This window comes from Stegostoma tigrinum, chromosome 30 (assembly GCF_030684315.1).
Source record: "Stegostoma tigrinum isolate sSteTig4 chromosome 30, sSteTig4.hap1, whole genome shotgun sequence".
NCBI classification, from domain to species: domain Eukaryota; kingdom Metazoa; phylum Chordata; class Chondrichthyes; order Orectolobiformes; family Stegostomatidae; genus Stegostoma; species Stegostoma tigrinum.
This window is the reverse complement of record NC_081383.1, coordinates 3,568,491-3,592,421: the sequence shown is the minus strand read 5'-3', so window position 1 is coordinate 3,592,421 and position 23,931 is coordinate 3,568,491. Positions and strand designations below refer to the sequence as shown.

General features: G+C 44.5%; 1 protein-coding gene across 2 annotated transcripts in view; it reads right to left on the bottom strand.

The window, feature by feature from the left end:
- Nucleotides 1-271: 271 nt before the first annotated feature.
- The window catches only part of arrdc2 (arrestin domain containing 2), a 31,741-nt gene continuing 8,081 nt past the window's right edge, over nt 272-23,931 (bottom strand). Inside the window, exons 1-8 of one of the 2 annotated variants that reach the window (XM_048559775.2) lie at nt 12,943-13,301; nt 8,000-8,069; nt 7,132-7,279; nt 6,251-6,353; nt 5,104-5,360; nt 4,672-4,834; nt 3,462-3,625; nt 272-2,812 (exon numbers count right to left, since the gene is read on the bottom strand). In XM_048559775.2, coding sequence (XP_048415732.1) covers nt 2,759-2,812; nt 3,462-3,625; nt 4,672-4,834; nt 5,104-5,360; nt 6,251-6,353; nt 7,132-7,279; nt 8,000-8,069; nt 12,943-13,216 — 1,233 coding nt within the window. In that variant the 5' untranslated portion in view covers nt 13,217-13,301 and the 3' untranslated portion in view covers nt 272-2,758. Of the gene's footprint in view, nt 2,813-3,461; nt 3,626-4,671; nt 4,835-5,103; nt 5,361-6,250; nt 6,354-7,131; nt 7,280-7,999; nt 8,070-12,942; nt 13,302-23,931 lie in introns of those variants that run through there. The other variant, XM_048559776.2, reaches the window with a different exon arrangement.

Here is a 23,931-nt window from a genome sequence, read left to right as displayed (position 1 = left end):
TGATCAAGCAGACAGGAGAGTCACACAGATCAGGGGCAGGAGTCTCCAGTAATTCTTTATGTAAATCCAGCTGCAGAGACCAATTTAAGTTGAGGTTATAGCCGTCTTTGCCATGTCAGGATTTGGAACTTATCCCACTGAGATTCAGGAACATACTGGACGACTATGTCCCAAATTGAGCCAGGAAGGGAATTCTTCAAGAACTTTCCCAACCAGACACGCGCACACTGGATTTTTTTTTTTAAAAAAAAACAGCCAAAAATCACTGGAATAATCTGATAACATTTTATTGTAAAGAAAAACAATACAAAAATATCTTTTCTTTTTAAAAGACAGTTTAACAGTCTGAAACATGTAGGATTTTATATACACAAGGAAGATGGGATTTTATCCCAATCGTATTCCACGTGATAACCAGAAACATTGCTCAGAGCTGTCCCACTAACGTAGAGGTTGCCAAAAATCAGGAATGATACAATCCTGGAGGCTTTTGACATTTCAACCCACCTCTGCCCCAGGGGTTGTCCGAGGTGCCCATTCTCATGATGCCCCAGATTTCCACAGCCAGCAGAATAATCTCCTTACTAACCCCTAACTGGATGGCATTTAACCAGTATCTTTGTGAAGCCAACTCTAATAACCAGTGTTGCTTCTAAAAAAATGTTGGGTTTGAATGCAATGATATTTCTTCTCAAAAGTTTTGATCATGTGGTTTCTTGGATATTAATTCAATGAAACTCCAGGACAATCCAAGAAAGCCTGGTGACACTATGCTCGCACCTGACACGTTAGCGCGCCAATCTATCAAGTTGCTACAGATCTCCAATAAGTAATCTTTCTACTGCCAATAGTTTTTGATGTCTTGCATAACTGAGTAAGGTACAGCTTCAGCTGACTGTGTTCTACTTCTCATAAACCTGTCATTCAAAACTCTGCTCATCAGGATCCTAAATCACACCAAGTTTATTCACCATTTGCTCACTGACCAGTCTTCGCTTCAATGTATTCCATGACCTCATCCATTACTATCCCTATACCCTTCCACAACTTTCTACATTCCCACATTCCTACAGCTCTGGCCTCTCCAGGCAACCAACTTTAATCACTCTACCAACGGTGAGCTTGCTTTCAGTTACTTTGACCCTAGATTCTGGAAATCCTTTCCTAAACCTTTCCACCTCACTGTCCTCCTCAAGTGTACCCATGCTCGTTAAATTGTCCACTATAACATACCCTCCTTGATTGAGCTAAACTCCATACACAAATGCAAAGCACTTCAGGATTCTCAATTACTTAAAAAGATACCATAGAAACACAGGTTGCTCTTGTTGTTTCTTGAAAAACAGAATCTGTAAAGAAAAGGTTCCTTTCTAAAGCAGCAGGTCTCTGAAACCTGGCATCTGGGTCACATATGGAACCAACTCCATAATACTGGAAGTTAGATCATTACCATAGTCATATCTGTCTCTCTGTCCCCACCCATTCACAGTTCATGTGTAACAAAGACAAAAAGAAAATCACTCATACCTTTTTGTAGACCCTTCTAACGAAAATTGCATAAATTATCATTGCTCTGATTAACTTTGGCTTTTATTGGTCACTGATATCTTATGCAACCTCATACCTCTCATGTTCTTTCCCAAAGCCCCCTCTCACTCCCAGAAAACCTTTGTTAATTACAGTTTGCCAGACAATCGCCTCTCCTACTCTCTCCCTTCCTGGTTCACTCTCCACTCATGTACCTGGGAAAAACCTACAAGGCATCCAGTTCTAAGACAAAGTAGGATGTTATTAGAAATGGTTATTGATCATACATTTGAAAGAAGTCAGTTTTGTATTGTTACCCTCAAGCTCAGGATGTTCCGAAATATTTTCCCACACTGTGGGGTCTGATACTTCAGAACAGTTTTTTTGAAATTGGGACCGGAGAGATCATCGCAAGTGGACACCACAGAGGAATTATTAAGCAACATTCTGACAATGTTTCTTACTTTTCCCTCAAAACCTAACCTCTTGCATCTAACAGTGTTTCAGCTGCAACACTTGATCCCACATTTCTGTTGGTATTACTGCAACCACTGGAAGGGGTCATAACTACATATTGAACTCAGTGTCAGGATGCAAATCTGACAGAACTGGACCCAAACCCCGTACAAACTCTCAAAAGCTGACTGGTTAAATTGGGGTGGGCCCCCCACTCCCAAGCCCTTGAACGCCCGCATGCACAAGCCGATGACCAGACAGTAACACTTGCCCCTCCCCAAATCTCAACACACTGCATGCTCAGTCCATACGAGCTGGAGGCACAAGATGTTGACAGACAGCTCCAGCAAGATGAATGCCCAGGTCATATGGAGGCGAGGGAAAGGGGCTGGACCCATTCAGCTGTAGCCCGTGTTCTTTAAACAGCAGACCCCTCCTACACACCCTCTCTTGCTGTCACATCGTCCACTGGGTCCGTTACAGGCAGTAATTATGCGAAACCATTTGATGAGATGTCAAGTTCAGTAGAACAGAGCAACCAAAGGGAGACAGCTCAACAGGCAGAAAGCTAGCCGTGGATCCCAATCTGACTTGCACCATTGCCACAGAAGTCAGAGGATGTTCTCCCTTTATACAGGATGGCCTTGTTCCTCTTCAGACAGCAATATCCCGAGTTTGCTTTCAAAGGTGCCTGGGAAGCATCCCAAGGACCTTTAACCGGTTTAAAAATCTCGCTTTTCCTTATTTTTAAACTCTGTTACTTGCAGCGAATTCTTCAACAGGTCATACATCGCGGGCGCATGTCTGATCTTGGAGGATGAGGATCAATCTGAAGAGACAAGACAAAAAAGCAAAACAGGTGAGAACAGGCTCCAGAGTTCTTGCAACATTTAGCAAAAAGAAGTAGGTTATAAAAGAACATTAAATAATATAAAGCCACTGGGAAGACTATAGTTAATTTGTACAGAATCGCGGTTAGACTGCATTTGGAGTGACTCAGACCGTTCAGTTGTCCAGTAGACAGCGTGGCATTTGAGAAAAGATTTACCAGCATTATATCAGAACGGAGTGGTCATAAACTTCAGCAAGAATTAAAGGTTGGGATTCTATTCTCCTGAAAAGAGAACATTGAGGAGTGATCTGATGGAGAAATTTAACTGTGTCAGAGTGTGTTGGTTGGAAAATATTTAGAGAAGTTTTCCCTTTAGGACAGATCTTGGCACCACATACATAAGATCATCACTAACAAATTCAACAGGGAATTCAGGGGAAAGAGCTTTACACAGAGCAGTGAGGACGTGCTTGAGGGGAGTAACATCGATGCATTTAAAGGGGGAAGTTGGGTAATTGAAAGAGAAAGGAATAAAAAGATGGGATGAGTTGAACAAGGTCAAGAGGGGACTCTGTATACAGGAAGATCAGAATGGCCTGTTTCTGGGCTGCAAGGTATTTTAAAGGCTAGGCTAGCTGAATCTTACCTCAGAGTAAATGGGTGGGGGTCTAAAACGGAACTCCTGTACATAGGCAAAGAAGGGCCGTTCCAGCACTCGGTCGAGGGCCTCATCATCCTCTGGGAGGGACAGTCCTTGGTCAGACCGCTCAGCTTGATCCTCAGAAACCACCTCTGAATAGTCAGGGGGTGCTGCAATAGAATGGAACCAACATTAGGATAGTTGTGGAAAGCCAATATGATACCTAACAAAAGGTAAACCTTGAAGGTTTAAAGATAACACACGTCACACTCAGTCCAACACCAAGGGAGTGATCGATGTAGTGTTACAGAGGTTACAAGGGACCAGATGTTTGAAGGTGGAGAACGTGGTGCCAATCAAGTGGATTCTTTTGTCCTGGATGGTGTTAAACATTTGAGTATTTGAGCTTCCCGCATCCAGGCCATCTCCTTCAACACAGAATACGTTCATCTCATGGAGTTATTTCAGTTGGTTAAAGGGGAAGAAAGGGCAGACAGTGAAGGTGAGAACTGGTTCCCTCAGCTGGTTGGGGGTAGGGGGCAATATGGGGACAACTGCTATTTTAAGCTATTTCCCACTCAGTGCCACTAGTCTGCTTCCCCATTCATTCAGTCTGGTTATTGCTGGTCTGCTCCTTTACTCATTTCTGACTTGGATCAGTAATCCCCGACACCCTCAACCCAGCTAAAATCCATCAACCTCATTTTCAACTTCATCCCAGCCAGGACTTGGGAGGGGAGAGGTGGGGATGCTTCCTGATATCACTCCTTAATGGCCCGGCATATTGTTTAAAAGGTCTCTCCCCTCACCCCACCAGACCCCTTGTTCTGGGCATCCCCCAGCTGAGGGAACCAGTTCTCACCCTCGCTGTCTGCCCTTTCTTTTCCTCTAACCACCTGAAATAACTCCATTCGAATAACCTACTCTATGCTGAAGGAGATGGCCTGGATGAGTGCAGCTCAAATACTTGAGAAATAGTCCAGCATGTGGATTGTAGTGGTTCAGGAAGGCAGCTCTCACCATCGCCTTCATGTGCAATAAGGGACAACTTAGCCAGCAATGGCCACATGTTGGGAAAGGATACATGAATTAAAATGCAAGCCTAATTATTGCAACCACTAAACACACGGGATGCAAACGGCCAGGATTATACACCCAGAGTCTTGCTGCAGTTACAGATGGATGGAATGGGTTAGCAGTGGGAAGGGTCACTTACGCTCTGGTCTCTCAGGGAGGCTGAGGCGCAGCCAGTTGATCTCCATACTGTACTGGCTTCCAACGCTAGACGAGCGGCTGCCAAATGGATGGAGGGGAATTGTGCCGATGACAAGGGGCAACTCCAGGGACAGTTTGGACGTTCCTGGGATCTCGACATAAACCTGAAGGAGTTCAAATAAAACAAGCCATCTAAATTAGAAAATGCAGGACTCTTTCAGCTGCTATTTGTGTGCAACCCTCTCTCTTCCTCATTCCCGTGTGCTTTCACTCTCCCCATTCACTCCTCCCACCATTACCCTACTCATGTTCTCCCTTCACTCTCCTTGGTCCCTCTGAATTGCCCACCTTCCCACCCTCCCCCAATGCCCTCAGCCATGACAGTGCCCCACCCCTACTGACAGGGGTGACTCCCCCAGAGGGAGGTACTTACCCTGAGGATGTATTCCACACGAATCACCCGGCATTGCAGGAGCGAGGGCGACACCGGGGGGATCTTTAGGGGCCGGCCATGCCAAGAGCCCCTCTTCCTGGGGGTCACACCCTCGCCTTGCAACGTTGCCACCACTGCCCTCTTCTGCTTCATTGTCCCCCGAGCGATGAATGTTTGTATTTGGACAATGGCCGCTTTGGGGGTTACTGTGCGGGAACAGCAGTTATCGACCTCGGCGAAAATGGGGATCACCTCTCCTGGGGAAACGAGAAGAGGGTTACAGCCATAAGGCACTCACCTCTCACAGTTTTAACCCAGTTCAGTAAAACACTGGCCTCACTAATATAGCACAGCTCTGTGACTCCAGTTGGTCTCACAGACTTGATGGCGTGAATGGGCATTGTCCCCCAGTAGCTTTGAGGATGGTGGGCTAGGCTAAAATTGTTCCTCTTCAAAGTCATCCCTGCACCTCTCCATTTTTATTAAAAATAGCTCCATAGCAGTACAGACATTGTAGGATATTTAACCCTTCAATCAGATCATGACTGGCATGCATCTAAAGCCTGCTTAGTTTCTTTAGCTCCACAATTTTAATATTATTATTACACAATAATTATCTCAGTCTTGAAAGCTCCCAGCTCATTCACCTCTGAAGGAGTTGGTGACAAATTGAAGAGGAGACCCCTCTATTCTGGAACAACACCGCACCCCACAACCCCCCCGCACCAACTGCAGAAAATAGTTTCCTGCTCTAAGTCAACAGAAAAGTCTTTATTATTTTAAGCATCTCAAGAAGATCAGCCCTCAACTTTCACAGCTAAAAACAATAAAATAAATCCGTTCTCCTTATTAAATGCTAAAACCATTTGGCAAATCAGAGCTGGATGTAAAAGATTCAGTGGTAATTATTTCGGTATAAAGTAGGCTGCTCCCTTCTGCTGCCCTGGTCACTATTTATCCCTCAAACAAACATCATTAGATTACGATCTGAGAGTGGGATCTTGCCCTTCATATCCAAATCTGACGCTGTGCTCCCTGCATTACAGCAGGGACGACACTTCAAAAACTATCTTAATTGGCTGAGTCTTGCTCAAAGTCAGGAAAGGTGTGATATAAAAGCGAGAATACTTGCAAAAATCCCTGTTACCTGGTGTGTAGCCTTTTCGGTCAATTTTTGCTGTCAGCGACACATGACCAAGGTTACAGTACCAGACCCGAGCCAACTTCTCCTTTGTACCAGCTTGGGGAGCCTAGTGAGACAAAATGTAAGAACCCTAAGGAACAGGAAATACAAACTGGCCACTCTGTCCATCAATCCCGAATGAACCAAACCAACAGCAGACTCTAGCCATCACTCAAGGGAAGTAGGGATCTAGCAACGTGCCTTCATTATTTAACCTCTTTAGTTCTGGCTATCTTTCTTTCTAATTAATCCATGGGATTTTGGGCACTGCTGACAGGCCAGCATTTATTGTACATCCCTAATAGCACTGCAGAAGGTGGTGGTCAGCTACAAATAGGGATGGCCACAATGCCATTAGGGAGGGAATTCCAGGATTTTTTACCCTGAAGGAACGGCTATATATTTCCAAGTCAGGATGGCGAGTGGCTTGGAGGGAAACTTGTAGCTGATGATATTCCCACACATCTGCTGTCCTGCTCCTTCTAGATGGAAGTGGCAGTGGGTTCAGAAGGTGCTGCTCGAGGACTGAGGGAGTCAGAGTTACTTGGGTATCCTCACAGGTGGTGCATAGAGCGGACTCTGTCCTTCCTGAATTGGGCTGTTCAGCCTTTGTGAGTTCATTGAGCGCCAGCAACATGCTCAGGGTGTGTTCCCATCCTCCTTTGCAGTAGGAAGGATGGTTATCATGAGCTGTCCATTACTGATAGAGGTCAGCACATCAGGAATAATCTAACTATCGCGTCACTTCCTTCCCCCTTTTACATTCCTTGGGTGAAGGACAAGACAGATGTAGTGAGCCACAGTCTCTGGGTTCCCAAGCTCTAAGGGAAATGGCCCACTCTCACCAGTAATGACGGTGTGTTGATGTCGATGGGCTCAATCACTGTGAATTCCCGTTTGATTTTCTTCACGGTGGCCCAGGGACGGTGAAGCTTGACTTTGACCCAGTAGCGTACACTGCCATGCTTCCCCTCAAAGGAGGTCACCAGGTTTCTACACAATGGAGAATACAAAAACCCGCATATTAGCTAAACACAGCGGAGATAAAATAAACCAGCACCAGTTGAAGAATTACTAACTGAAATCCTCACGCACCAACCCCCCCACCCCAAAACCAGGCAGTGTTCACTTCTTACAAATGGGATGGTCAACTTCTTACACAATTTTTCTGCTACAGTTCATATACATGTCTCTATCCACCTGCAGCAGTCACTGTATCATAATGCCATAGACAGAGTGTTTACAACATGGAACAAGGCCCTTCGGTCCATTACATCCATGCTGGTCATGAAACATCCATCCGTTCTAATCCCATTTTCCAGCACTTGTACGCCATTACTTCCTCCCGAGGACCCCGTGAGGACCTGCTCACTTGCCTCACACCCACCACCAACTCTCAGTTGGAAAGCCCAAGCAAGGATGCATTCAAATAGTTAATTTTGGGCTGAACCCAGACGTTTTCCCCAACAATGACTGAACTTATTGTGGGCTTTTGGTGCAGACAAATTGGCACTATATTTCCCCAGAAGTCAATAAAGAGATCTGATTGGATCCAAAGAATGGAACAAGAAGAGATTCCATCATCTCGGGCCTTCTTATAGAAGGCTGAGGAGAACATTAGATCCAGTCTGAAGATTTAGAGAGACACTCTACACAGAAGCAATGGGCTCAGGATATATGCTCTTTTCACTCATAAGGGCTCAAGGTACTTACTCTTCAGGAAGCTGGAAGCTGAATGGAAACTCATGGCGACCAGCTGGGAGAAGGGTGATTTCCCCATTATCTGAAAAGGTAGAGATACAGTCTGTTAAAAACAATAGCACACATTTCTTGATACCTCTATCTGGTTCATTAGTTCAAGCACTTGGGGAACAAAGACTTGTCAGAAAAGACAGCAAGAGAAACAAGAAAATGGCACATCACACAGACTAACTGAGGCAGTACAACCCTGTCCACACTCGCACACACAAACATCCTCTTTTCAACCCTCCCCTCACACAGGTCATGGGCTCAAACCCCACACCAGAATTTCAAACACATAATTGAGACCAACGTCCCTAGTGCAGAACAATGGGAATGCTGCACTGCTGAAGCCAGCTTCGTTTGGATGAAATATTAAGTGGAAGTGGCCTCCATTTTGAGATGGACATAAAAGATTGAATGGCACTTTCCTGAAGAACAATTGAGGGAATTTCTCCAGCATCCTAACCGATATTTGATAGCAAACATCACCAGTACAGAATATCTGATCTTTAGCATGTTGCTGTTCACAAAGACTGCTGTGTGCAAATTGGTTTCTGCACTTCATGCATGACAACAGGGACCTCAGAGAAATGTTTTGTTGGTTGCAAAGTGTTTTGGGGACATGCTGAGGACGTTGTGAAACAGCTTTATAAATACAAGGTCCTATAAACATCCCAAAGTCACAAACAGATTTTTTTGTCCAAGTAAAAACGTAACTGGGGAAGGTAAGGAGAGTGCACACTGTCTTCTGTAACTAGTCCGAGACTCCAGCTATCAGCTCAATAGAAATTTCATCTGATTACAGATTGGTATAAAAATCACACCCCGTCACTCTGTGACCTAACCACACCTCCATTCTCCATGCAGCTCCACCTTCCCAAGTTAAACTAGAGAGGGGATTTTTGGGAAGGAAACGTGCCTGTTTGCAGTGATGGCATTCTATTGTATAATGAATTTCCTTTCAAATTAACAATGGAGCTGATGCAATTAGTAGAAATTTCTGAACTCCTCCAACCTCCTGTCAAAGCTCCATCAACACGCTTACACAAGAAATACTGTAACAAGAAGATGGGTCGGACAATCACTTTTCTGTTTCTCTTCTATGAGTTACTGGCCTTAGGACTGTCTTCTTGCTGGGTTGGTTCTGTTGGATTGTAATGGGTGGTTAACTACCCACATCCCAAAGGATCGGAACATCATTGGTGTGGCATTAACCAGCATGGACCGAGGGAACCAAGCAATTTCCAGGAAAAACCAGCAGGTTGCTTCCCAAGTGGCAATGACATCACTGAGTAAAATGTTGGTTGCAAGTCTGAAGAACTACAAGAGGTGTTTATCACCTTCAAACCAAGAAAACAGGTGAAGGGCTCCACCAAATAAAGAAGCTTTAGGGAAGGAGGGGGGAGTCAGGGAGTATTGATGAAGCAACTTCCACATTTTGGTTTCTTGAAGCCTGAACACAGATCAAGGGAGGAAGTGAAATGAACCATGGCACAGTGCGACAAAAGCTTTCATTTCAACATTGAAGAAAATATCGGGGGAGGCATAAAAAGGAGTGAAAGTGCTTTGGAGCAGCTTCGAGCGTTCCTGAATAGCACGTAAACTGGGAAGGTAGTTTTAAACTCACTATTCCAAAGCACCAATGGTAGTGATCCTGCGTTGGTCTGTGTACTGTAGCTGGTGGATGAATAAGGTTATCTCTAGCGGCAGTGGGAGAAGAGGCAGAGCCCGAAAGTTCTGAGCAGGTTGCACAGGAGTGATGAAAGGAAGACTCTCATTTAAAGGGCAGTGGAAATCCAGAACTATTGCCCCAAAAAACACCATCGAAGCTGATGGTCAATGGAAAATTTCAAAACTGATCGTTTTTTTGACAAACTTACTCATCCAAGAAAAACTATGTAACCAACATCAGTCAATAGAGTGACTATACAGATCAGGCACAATTGGCAGAACAGACGCAAGGGGCTGATTGGCCACTACCTGTTTCTACATGGTACTGGGGATTGGATTATTGGATTACCCATAATCACTAAACTTCTTGCCCAATTCATGACAAATCCCCACAACGTGAGGCCAACTGAGTTCCTTCAATCCATCACTGGGAAGTGTAAGGTGTCAGAACCAATGGAACAGCCACCAGTGGGATTTCCTTCTTCCCATTCAATCAGATCAGCTCCGGGGCCTGAACAGCTTGGGGAATGCGTGATGCATATGATCTCATCTGTTTGTTTTCACTTTGCCTTGCTCTGTCCCCCCAGAGTGAAGCAATGGGAAGGATTCACAGGTTGATTAACAGTCTGGCCAGAAGGTGACATCATTGTAAAGGTACAAAAACATCCATCCCGGGGGGAGGGGCAGAGCGAAATAGCACAAGGATTCTCAGGTTAATATTCGGAAAGGCTGCACAGGCAATGGCACTAATCGCCTTTATAGACACCACCTGGATTGGGATCAAAACAGGGAAGAATGGATTAACAGGAAGGGTTTTGTGAGCTGTCTTGATAGACACAAGGTGGGAAAGGGCTGTTGAGGTCGGTTTTGTCCGTTTGTAAGAACTCTGTATGATGGACTGTCCCAGATCAATAAGATCCCAGTCTTGAAGTTGCAAGCTGTAATGGACCGTACACCAGTCAGGATAATGCAAGGGACAGGGCTGGAGGAGACAGCAATCACTTACTATCAACAACTGCAACGCAGAAGAGGATGTGCTGAATCACAGACCTACTGTGTGATAAAATCAGCTGAGCCAATGAACAAACAAAATAAGTTTCCAAAAAAAAAAATTGTCCTTCAGAATTTACACAATGGCTAATTGTTAAACTGAAATAAATAGAAAAAAAACAACCTGGGTAGCCAGAGACATGTCTTTATTGCTGATCAATATGGACACACGCACAACCTGTTCACCCTCCTCTCCAGATCAGCCCCACCTACAGATCATTGTGGACCAGGAGGATAGTCCAGTTTCTACCTAAATGCATGATTTAGTTATCAATTTCTTTCATCTGTAAAGCAAACTGGACAAAACAGAGAAAGTGATAATTATCACTTTATAAACAGACTTGAAGCAATTAAGCTAATATTGCAATTAACTGCCAAAATCTTCACACGGGTTGGGAGATTGACGATCCATGATCATTACCATTATATTTGTGTATACAAGTCTGTGGTATTCTCTCGCCAGTTGCTCACTCTCAACTCTTTCCACTAAACTGAAGTAGGATGAAACATGAAATGTTGTCACTTTCCTCTAACTGCTGTCACAGTCTGACCCATTGAATGTTTGCAGTTTCTCCTGTTGCCCTTTCCTGCCCCTCTCAACAGATGGGCTCTGTCAACAAGCAAACAATGCCATGGAGAAAGGAGGAGGAGGTAACAACGTTGCTTTGGGCTCCTAAATTTTAGATCAAGCAGACTCAAAAACAATCAACCAGCAGTCCAAAGCCAACAGCAGAGGAACAAATGCCACAGTATTTAATTATCTTTTTTGTAAAGTCATACAGCACAGAAAATGGACCTTTCAGTCCAACTAGACCATGCTCCCAGACTAAACTAATCCCACCTGCCTGTTCCTGGCCAATATCCCTCAAAACCTTTTCTATACACACACATATTCAAATGTCTTTTGGACATTTTCACTGTACCCCCAATCCCACTTCCTCTGGCAGTTTCACACACTAACCACACTTTTAAAAAAAAATTTGTCCCTATCCTTTTTAGTGCTTCCTCCTCATCTTTAAAATATGCCCCCTCCAGTTTTGAACTCCTCCACCATCACCACCACACTGAAAAATACCTCTGACAGCCAATTAAATTGGCACTTTGCACTCCTTTAGATATTTATACCGTTTGCCCCTCTGTTCGACTGTGGGTAGGCGCTGACCCAGTGATAAGGTCCGATTAGAGGAACCAAGGATCACTGGAAAAGGGCAGGATAATAGAGGCAAAGAATACCCGATCAGCCACATTAGAGGGTGACGCAGACTCATGGGACCGAAAGGCCAACTCATTTCTTTTGGTGTTATGGGCTAAATCTGAGGTTAGTGAAACAAGACGACAAAAAGTGTTGCTGCCGCAGATTTTACAAGCAACAATTTCACTAACACAGCACTAAGCAACATGATTGGTCTTTAAACATTTATTTTAACTTATATTTAAGCAATAAAAAGAAAACTCGCTCCCTACAACACCATTCCAACAGACTCTAGTGAAGAAATGCAAAATCTGCATAATTCAGGCTCCCCATGATATTCTGATAGACTCAGCATTTCATAATCACAACAATTGAGTCTTCTTCCCAATTACAGGCTCTGTGCAGTAAATGTCCCAGTGAAACAACCTATAATGAAAAACAGAAAAGGTTGCGTGACAAAATACACGCACCATCTTTCAAAGGGCAGATTCACAATCCAGCTAAAGTGAAAATGAAACTTACCTTTGCATTTCAAAGAAAGTTTTATTTAACTGTACTACAGAATGGCCACAACTGCAGCACTCAGAGCCCTCATAATCAGGTGCTCACTGTACTGTTCTGGCAATGAAAGTATAAAAACAGGGCAGGATAAGGATGGCCATCATTACCCTGGACTGTCACATTGTACCCACTGTCCCTTTCCTTGCCTCTAAACCTCAAAATTATGGAATAGAATAGCACTAGAGCAGACCATTCGGCCACAGGCTCTTTGAAACAGCTAGTTCTGAGGGAGGGTCACCGGACCCGAAACATTAACTGATTTCTGTTCACAGATGCTGCCAGACCTGCTGAGCTTTTCCAGCAACTCATGTTTTTGTTTCTGATTTACAGCATCCGCAGGTCTTTTGTTTTTTTTTAACTCTTAGAATCACAGCCAATTCTAGTCGCTTGCACTGTCAAAGTAAGATGCCAGCGTACATGGGGCAAAGGGGGTACTGACCTTGTTGGAGAAGGTTTATCCTCTTGTTATAATATTCCACTTGATCGCTGTAGTTCTGGGTGTAAGCAGTACTGGAGCCAGCGCTTCTTGACTCAGTCCAATGCACTTTTGCACAGCCTTCTGCGTGCAGTTTTAAAGATTGGATCTTCATTGCAGCAGTCAGCTCCAGGACGACTTTCCCGGACACCTCATCCCCACTGCTGTAAACCGGCACGGAGCTGGGGTCTGGACTGTCCAGCACCATTGAAAACCTCTTCAACTTATCCAAAATCATCTTTTCTTTTCCTCCTCTTCCTTTCTCTTTTGGAATTGGTGTCTTGCACTCGGTGAACAACCGATATCACAAAGACCAAGCGTTTCACTTCAGCAACAGTGTACCTCCCCTTTAAATAGGCAGCGACTGCCTGTGTAGGTGGGGAGAAGGTGATTGACAAGGATTTCAGCCAATGGCTGAAGGAGCTGTCCTTGCCGCTGGCCAATGGCGGGCGGGGCCTTGGCTGTGATTGACAGCTGGGCCCGGACACAGGGGCGCGGCGCACCCAGCTCTCGCTTGTTTTTCTCGAAGTAAAGCAAAGAGGGGGGGGGGACGAGGCGCAGTTCGAGTCCGGGCAACGCTGCAAAGACATAAATCTCTCCGCCGATTGGAAGGAAAACATCACGAGAGATTCCAGGCAGCAGAAAAACAACAAGGACCAGTTCAAATTTTAAAAAACCGAGCCTCAAAGGCAAATAAACAACTTCGAGGAAATGTTTGCAAACTTTTGGACAAGTTCTTAAAAACTTTTTTCCTACTTTAGTCAACTTCAAGTTAAATACATTCAGACTTCGAACACATAGCTCCCTAAAAATAAATCGATTTCAAACATATTGAAATAATTTAAAACGTGGTTTTATCTCATTATCTCAATGCCAATGTTATTTGGAAGGCAGCAGCTAATGTTTTTCAACAAATATTTTGCTTGCAAGCTGTCTATTCTTGATGTGAAAAGCATTGTCAATAAGTCAGGTTATGCAACATTTGCAAAAACCCTGCAAGCTTTCTGTTACCACATCTGCCAAGTTTCTCCCGGAGCTGATTTATCTGCTCTTCGGTCAGATGGAATTTTCAAAACAAAATCAGAACAAGACCATTTCCGAAGAAGGGTCTAGGCCCGAAACGTCAGCTTTCCTGCTCCTCTGATGCTGCTTGACCTGCTGTGTTCGTCCAGCTCTGCACCTCGTTATCTCAAGGCATTTACAAAGCAGCTTTAATAAACAGCTGAAAGACTAGGTACATGAGTTTTACTTTTAACATTTCACGTAATAGGTTACTGTAAACGTAACCCTTTCAAGTCATTAGAGCCATGAAGTATGGGTGCCTTGCAAAAAGAGAAAAAAAATAAAATTTTCTCCCAGTGACTTTTAGAATGGGTCTTCCGGATGGTTCTCAGACACACAACGGAGATGAGAGAGAGAGAAAGGAGGAATTTTCCATTACTCAGTCACTACACAGAATTGTCCTAACCGACTGCTGAGATTGTTGCGAGTGGGATCTTGCTGTACACAAAATGAACACCCTCGTCCGCCTACAGGGAACCTGACAAGACAAAACAACAGGGACGGCATTTCAAGACCATTCATTATAGCCGATGGTTGGGGGGGTCTGGCTGTGGGAGACGGGATCCTAATTCAATGAACTTTCCAAACTCAGAAAATAAAAGGTTTCAGCCGATTAAACACCGCTGCCATCTGCTGGCGACAGATCGCATATCCTTGAAGCTTTTACAAGCTGGAACATTGTGAGATAGGATGATAGCATCTCTAATAATAAAATGAGACCTGTAGAGGTAGGTTAACAGTTCGATACGCTTCACAGGAGCATTCTAAAACAAAGAAGGGCGTCACACTGAACCACATGAAAAGCTTCTAAAATAAAGACCGTAAGATAACAAAATGTGGAGCTGGATGAACACAGCAGGCCAAGCAGCATCACGGGAGCACAAAAGCTGACGTTTCGGGCCGAGACCCTTCATCAGAGCCTCCTCCCCCCCCCTTCAGTATTCTAAATCCCAATGAGCATACTCTCTGCTTACTCAATCTCTCCTCGTAAACCAATTCTCTCAATTCCAAAATCAACCTAGTGAATCTCCTCTGCCAGTATATCCTTTCTCAAGTAAGGAGATCAAAACTGCACACATTTCTCCAGGTGTGGCCTCACCAGGACCCTACACAGCTGCAGCATAGCCTCCCTGTTTTTAAACTCCATCCCTCTAGCAATAAAGGACAATATTCCAGAGATAATGGGAACTGCAGATGCTGGAGAATTCCAAGATAATAAAATGTGAGGCTGGATGAACACAGCAGGCCAAGCAGCATCTCAGGAGCACAAAAGCTGACGTTTCGGGCCTAGACCCTTCATCAGAGATGGGGATGGGGAGAGGGAACTGGAATAAATAGGGAGAGAGGGGGAGGCGGACCGAAGATGGAGAGTAAAGAAGATAGGTGGAGAGAGTATAGGTGGGGAGGTAGGGAGGGGATAGGTCAGTCCAGGGAAGACGGACAGGTCAAGGAGGTGGGATGAGGTTAGTAGGTAGATGGGGGTGCGGCTTGGGGTGGGAGGAAGGGATGGGTGAGAGGAAGAACCGGTTAGGGAGGCAGAGACAGGTTGGACTGGTTTTGGGATGCAGTGGGTTGGGTGGGGTGGGGGGGGGGGAAGAGCTGGGCTGGTTGTGTGGTGCAGTGGGGGGAGGGGACGAACTGGGCTGGTTTAGAGATGCAGTAGGGGAAGGGGAGATTTTGAAACTGATGAAGTCCACATTGATACCATATGGCTGCAGGGTATCAATGTGGACTTCACCAGTTTCAAAATCTCCCCTTCCCCTACTGCATCCCTAAACCAGCCCAGTTCGTCCCCTCCCCCCACTGCACCACACAACCAGCCCAGCTCTTCCCCCCCCCACCCACTGCATCCCAAAACCAGTCCAACCTGTCTCTGCCTCCCTAACCGGTTCTTCCTCTCACCCATCCCTTCCTCCCAACCCAAGCCGCACCCCCATCTACCTACTAACCTCATCCCACCTCCTTGACCTGTCCCCTCCCTACCTCCCCACCTATACTCTCTCCACCTATCTTCTTTACTCTCCATCTTCGGTCCGCCTCCCCCTCTCTCCCTATTTATTCCAGTTCCCTCTCCCCATCCCCCTCTCTGATGAAGGGTCTAGGCCCGAAACGTTAGCTTTTGTGCTCCTGAGATGCTGCTTGGCCTGATGTGTTCATCCAGCCTCACATTTTATTATCAAGGACAATATTCCATTTGCTTTCTTAATAACCTTCTTAAAAACATGCAAACTCTCACATGAGCAATCATTTCTTCTAAGACCATGTCCTCTGGATCTAGACTCTCCCACATGGAGATAACATCTCTGAATCAACATTGTCAAATCCCCTAAAAATCCTCCATTTCAATAAGGTCTCCTCCAATTCTTCCAAACTTCAATAAGTACAGGCCCGACCTATTCAACCTCTCCTCATCCGCAGTCTTTTAAATCGATATTAGAATAAGCGGCCAATTATCAGAGAGGGAAGTCTTAAAGAAATGTCTGAGAAGGAGACAGAGAGGTAGTGTTACAGGACCATTACAGCATGGAAGCTGGCCATTCAGCCCACTGAGTCAATGCCAGGTGAAGCTGTCCCATGTCTCCTCTCCATTGCCATAGTCCAAGAGAGATGTTGGGAGAGAATTCACGAATTTCAGACAGATTGAGGCACAGCTGCTGATAGTGGAGAATTAGAAATCCACAGTGCGTTGTGTGAAATCTGACTTCAGCCACCCACAACATAAAATTAATGGAAACATTTTGACCTGAACTAACTTGGAAGATCCCAGTCTCATGCTTGTCCTGAGTGGTGCTAACTGATCTGTTAGACTGTCCAAAGAGAGTTCAAATTTATTGTGCTCCTGAACTATTTGACAGTTGACAATGTGGAGTGAATCAACCTGGATCCCGGTTCCTCTTCAATGTTTAATTAGCCCCATCTCATCCCCAGACATTGCACAGGATCAGGATCAAATATATTGTGATGCCCCTGTAGTTGAACAGTTTGTTGACAAAGGGATCGGAGAAAAGTGGGCATGGGAACTACACCCAATTCAAAAAAGTCAACAGCACACTCATAAGACATAAGACATAGGAGTGGAAGTAAGGCCATTCAGCCCATCAAGTCCATGCCACCATTTAAATCATGGCTGATGGCCATTTCAGCTCCACTTCCCTGCACGCTCCCTGTAGCCTTCGATTCCTTCGGAGATCAAGAATTTGTCGATCTCTGCCTTGAAGGCATCCAACGGCTCGGCCTCCACTGCACTCCGTAGCAATGAATTCCACAGGCCCACCACTCTCTGGCTGAAGAACTGTCATCTCATTTCTGTTTTAAATTTACCCCCTCTAATTCTAAGGCTGTACCCACGGGTTCTAATCCCCCCACCTAATGGAAACAACTTCCTAGCATCCACCCCTTCTAAGCCATACATTTTCTTGTAAGTTTCTATTAGATCTCCCCGCAACCTTCTAAACTCTAATGAGTACAATCCCAGGATGCTTAGCCGTTCATCATACATTAAGCTACCATTCCAGGGATCATCCATGTGAATCTCCACTGGACACGCTCCAGGGCTAGTATGTCCTTCCTGAGGTGTGGGGCCCAAAATTGGACACAGTATTCTAAATGGGGCCTAACTAGAGCTTTATAAAGTCTCGGAAGTACATCGCTGCTTTTATATTCCAACCCTCTTGAAATAAACGACAACATTACATTTGCTTTCTTAATTCCAGACTCTACCTGCAAGTTAACCTTTAGAGAATCCTGGACCAACACTCTCAGATCCCTTTGTACTTCTGACATCTCAGAGTGAATCAAGTACAAAGCTTACACTGACAGTATTTTTTTGGGACTGATACCTCGGACTGGGACTGAAGGTGATGGTGGAGTTACATTATTGTTCAAGTGTGGAACAAACTGTACTTTTAACCACTGGAGTTCTGATCTTATGGTAGGGGAGGAGCCATCACAAAGTCAATCTGAAAGCATGTTTTTGCTTGTGGTAGGGAGGGGGAGGTAATGAGAACTGGGGATTACTGTTTAGAAATAAGAGAATGTCTACTTAAGACAGTGATGAGGATGGCTTTCTCTCAGAGGGTAATGAATGTCTTGGGAGCTCTCTGCCCCAGATAGGGGCTGGGGTCTTTGAAGGTTTTAAGGCAGAAGTTGATAGGGTTTTGTCTTACAAGACAAGAACAGGTTATTGGAAGGAGGCAGAAAAATGGGTCCAGGGCACAAACAGACCAGCTGCAATCTTATTGGAATGGCATTGCAGGCTCCCAACTCATTTGGCCACCCCCATTGTAGCACTGAGGGAGTTCTGGACATGCAGAGGTACTGCAAGTCAGGATTGTGTGTGGGGCTTGGAGGAGAAATCACACTCCGTCACACTCCTGACTTGGTGATTTGTGGATGGTGGATGGGCTTTGGAGTGTCAGGTGAGTTACTCACTGGGTCTGGGTAGGATGCTTTTTGGAGGGTTGGTGTGGATGTGATGGGCCAAGTAGTTTGCTTCCACAGCGTATGGATTCTATGAATATCACCAAGCCTCTGTACCATCTGAGAGTTTGTGGAAGGGGCAGTGTGGAATTCAATCTTCCATAATTAATTACGTTAAAATGTGACACCCTGTTTCCCCCCCACCCCACCCCTCCTTATTCTGGCCTACAAGTTTTACAGCATGAACTCCTAGCTACAATCAGCAATCCCTTTGTTTGCTTGTTGTTTCCTCTCTCTCTGGGCTCTCTCCATCCATCTACTCACTCTTCCTTGCTGCCATCAGTACTGACAAAGGGTCACCAGACTTGAAACATTAACTGTTTCTCTCCACAGTTGCTGCCAGACCTGCTGAGTTTCTCCAGCAGTTTCTGTTTCCCTTTCCTGGGTTTTTTTTCTGTTGTGTTTTTTCCTAAAAATTCTACTTTGTTAAATAAGACAGCCCCAGAGAAATGTGCATTTGTCACTGCACTCATGTATTCCTGCACATGACAATAAAACCTAATTCTAGTTCTAAACCCAAACCCGACTGTCACATCAGCTCTCCATCCCTCATTATATCTCCTGGTCTTTTTATTGCAAGTTTAAACCTGTTTCAGGGTTATTGGAAGCAGAGGTTGTGATTGAATATCATTTACAGAAAGTCAGCTGTCAGACTATAAATGCAATGTTTTGAAACCAGTACCAGTCTTGAGACACTTACAGATCAACAAGCAGTTCATTCTGGAACATCATGAGTCAGGAGGCAAACATTCAGAACATACACCACAGGGATCAGGTCACTCTGCCTGATTGTTAGAGCCTGATGTTTGAGCCTCACCCCACCCTCAGCCTATTCTTCTCTTCCTCCCTCTTGTGTGTGTTTATGCAACTTATCTCTAATGTACCAATATCATTCACTTCAACCACTCCATGTGAGACAGAGTTCCATGTTCTCAGCACTCTCTGGCTGAGGGTGCGAAATGGCAGAGGTGGAAGTAACATATGGGATTCTGAACGGATTTGACAGGATAAATACTGGAAGGATATTTCTCCTCATGGGAGAGTCAAGAACAAGGCATACTGTCAGAATAAAGGGGAACACCAGTTTAAGACTGAGATGAGGAGGAATTTCTTTGCTGAGGGTTGAGTGTCTTTGGAGCTCCTTGCCACGGAGAGCTGCAGAGATAGTGTCCTTGTATATATTTAAGGTGGAGATAGATAGATTCTTGATCAGTCAGGGAACCAAGGATTATGGAGAAAAAGGGCAGGAAAGTGGGCACGAGGAATGTTGGATTAGCCATGATCCTACTAAATGGCATGGCAAGTTTGAGGGACTGAATGGCCTACTCCTGTTCTTATTTGTTATGGTCTCAAGAGGAGGTTTCTCCTGAACTCCCAACTGGATTTATTTTTAGTGATTATCTTTAGGAGTCTAAGTTTCGGTCTTGTCTAGCCTGTCAAAGTCTTTTGAGACTTTAGAGATCTCTGCTGGGTTACCTCTCTCTTCTAGAGAGAATAGCCCAAGATTGTTCAATCTTTCCTGATAAGTCCTGTTGCCGTTCTAGCCAACCCTCTGTGTCCATTCTCCAAGTGTCTCTCTTCTTTATGTAATACCGTGACCAGAAATGTCCACAGTCCTCAATGTCAAAAAGCAGAGACAGACACACAGTGCAGGAGTCAGCCCAGAGCAAAATAAAAGCAGAGAGAAAGAGAGAGTGTTTTCAGCAGTGTAGATCGATAGAACACACGAGTGATACCAAAACGTGGACAGACAGAGAATATACGCAGGAGATTAATCATTCTGCTGGTGACTGATACCTTTTGGGTGGAGATTATGTTTCAGTTGGTCCAGTTACAGCTTCCTGCTCTAACATCTGTACATTCTGCACACATCTCACTACAGGCCAGAAACTGGTAAACAAGGCTTTTTTGCAAGACCCAACAAGCAGCACTAATTATCTCATGTTCAATAGTTTGATTTGATTTATTATTGTCACATGTCCCTAGGTACAGTGAAGTTTTGTTTTGTATGCAGTGTAGGTAGATAATACCATACAAAGATCAGAGGATGATAGAACAGAGCAGGAAATACAATGTTACAGCTGCAAAGAAGGTAAAGAGAACATTGTTAGTAATTTGAACTGAGTGGGGAGAAATGAGTGAGATTAAATTATGGCAAGATATTGTGAGACTGATTTCAATTTAGTTGTGTAAATTTTCACTGTGTCCCCTTTTAGATTTGGTTTTATTGCTGAGATGAGTTCCTGTGGTACCCTGCCTAGTATCTCAAACTACTGTCTGTCTAAAAGCTGAAATACTGTCTGTGGGGCAGCTGCTCAACAAGGAGGGCATCACAAATAAAAAGAAAGTGAAAGAACTGCAGCTGCTGTAAATCAGGAACAAAAACAAAGTTGCTGGAAAAGCTCAGCAGGTCTGGTAACATCTCTGAAGGGGAAAAAAAAAGTTAACTTTTCAGGTCCAGTGACCCTTCTTCTGAACAGGGCATCACAGTGAATCACCTCCTTAACATGACGCACACAGCTTTAACAGCAGCACTTGTGTGTCTGGGTCAGATGCCTCATGGCCCCAGCTAACAGTCCAGGACTTGAAGTGACACACGTATGTAAGACTATAGCATTGCTGCATTGTCAGAGGCATTGCCTTCTTTGTTTAGAGAGTCTTTGTCTGCAATTGGCGCCCATGCTTTCTGCAGCCTGGATTTTGAAACTACTCCCTCAAAGCTCTCCACAATACTCTCTTTAAAATCTTTGGTGAAGCTTTTTTCTCGTGCCAGTTACTCTTTACCATAGCAACCACTGTTGATACATATTAACTACCTGAAGCTGACTCAGAGCTTTATGACAAATTATGTCCATGTATGCACCTGGGTGACTGTGGTTTGGTGTTATTGAGAGTTTTTGTCGGTATCTAACCAGTGCTCCATCTATCCTGGGAGCATTTGATGTGAGGGTGTAGTGGGAACTGTAGTTTCAGTTTAAAACAGTAGACTGAGTTTAGTTTCAGTTTAACAGAATAAGCAGAGGTTTACTTTCAGTTTAAAAATGTACAGGGAGCTTTACTGTGTACCTAACCCCTGTGCTGTACGTACCCTGGGAGTGTTTGATGGGAGACAGTGTATGGGGAGCTTTAGGCTGTATCTAACTGTGTGCTGTCCCTGTCCTGGGAGTGTTTGATGGGAACATTTGGTATTTCACATGTAAAAATTATGTTCCTCACCTCAAACATGAGTTTATTAAAAACAGTAAAAGGTCACAAGATTCAGATCAGCTGTGATCTAGCTGAAGGACTTCCTTCTGTTCAAACGCTCAGAGGTGCTGTCTTCTGGCTGAGATATTAAACCAAAGCCAGGTGCACGTAGAAAGGTCACTCCTCCTCAGAAGAGCATTTTGAAGATGATCAGGGAGGCTCTCCTGACCATTATTTATTCCTGAACAATGTCACAGAATTACAGAAGTGTTACCTTACTGGAGGAGGCCATTAAGTTAATCATACTCACACTGGCTCTTCAAACGCACATCATGACCTGGGGCCAGTCTCCTCCCATCTCCCTCATTCCCTCACAGACTACTTCAATCTGGATCATCTAATGAATGCCTCAACTGAACCTGCCTCCATCCCGTTTCCAGGGAGAATATTCTAGATCTTAAATTGCTGGGAGAAAAAAATGTTGTTCTCCAATCATCCTTGCTTCTTTTACATCCACTTTAAGTCCATGCCCTCTCATGCTTGTTCCTCTTACAACAGGGAGAAGTTGTTCCCAATCCACTCTATCCAGCCCACTCATGATTTTGAAAACTATGGTTGATTCACTTCTCAGCGCTATATTCATCCCCTTTATACAATGACCAAATAAAACTCCTGGTGCCACAGTGGCAGTGTCCCAACTTCAGAGCTAGAGGCCCAGGTTCAAGTCGTACCTGCTGTAATGGGTTAAAGGGATAGCGTGGGTATGGTTAGGATGCCCTTCAGGAGGGGGTTGTCGACTCAATGGGCCGAATGGCCTTTTTCCACACTGTAGGGACATTCTAACTCATGACCAAAATAAGTAAACATATCCAGAAATGACTGAACTTTTTCTTTCCATTAAAAACTGTATATAAATTATTTGGAGATTCCACAAACACTGGCCGCAGCCTGCAAAGGAAGAGACCAGTAAAGTTGCACTTTTTAAGAGAACGACATCTGCAAATTGATATTCACTTCTCAGTAGCACTTTCACTTACACTTGAGGAGGTGGCAAGACTAAAGTTTAAGCTCCACCTTAAACTGAGGTGATATGAAATCCCCAGGGTTCAGATGCCTGTCAATCATTGATTATCACTCCTGGCAACCACTGTTGCATTTTTTAAAAACGGGGATTTAAATACGTTGACGCAATTGGTAATTTTTCTTCCAGAATAGAGTACCAAATAAGTACAGCATTTACACTATTTCAAGTTACATACACAAGAACTCTTCCCCATTTTTATAGATGCACTATAGAAAACATTCTATCCAGATGCATCACAGCATAGTAATGTCAACTGCTCTTCTCAAGGCTACAAGAAACTATAGAGATTTTTGAATAGAGCCCAATCCATCACACAATCCAACCTTCCACCCACCGGCTCTGTCCACACTTCCCACTGCCTCAGGAAAACAACCAGCATAATTAAAACCCCCTCCGCACCCGGTTATGCTCCCTTCTACCTTCTACCCTTTTACCTTCTACCCTTCTACCTTCTACCCTTCTACCTTCTACCCTTCTACCTTCTACCCTTCTACCTTCTACCCTTCTACCTTCTACCCTTCTACCTTCTACCCTTTTTCAGCAGGTAGCAGATATAAAAGTTTGAATAAGTGTCAAGAACAGAGCCCTACCCACTATCATCAGGCTTTTGAACAGACATAGAACATAGAACATAGAGCATAGAACATAGAACATAGGACATTACAGCACAGTACAGGCCCTTCGGCCCTCGACGTTGTGCCGACCTGTCATACCAATCTCAAGCCCATCTAACCTACACTATTCCATGTACGTCCATATGCTTATCCAATGACGACTTAAATGTACCTAAAGTTGGCGAATCTACTACCGTCGCAGGCAAAGCGTTCCATTCCCTTACTACTCCCTGAGTAAAGAAACTACCTCTGACATCTGTCCTATATCTTGCACCCCTCAATTTAAAGCTATGCTCCCTCATGCTCGCCGTCACCATCCTAGGAAAAAGGCTCAAATGTTAACTCTGATCTCTCTCTCTCTCTCTCTCTGCACCTTCTCTATGGCTGCAACACTGTATCCTACACTCTGCTCTGCTACCCTGAAGCACTTTACAGTACAATCTGCCTGTAGAGCATGCAAAACAAAAAACTTTTCAGTGTCTCGGTACATGTGACAACAATAAATCAAAGCCTATGAAATTTCTGCAC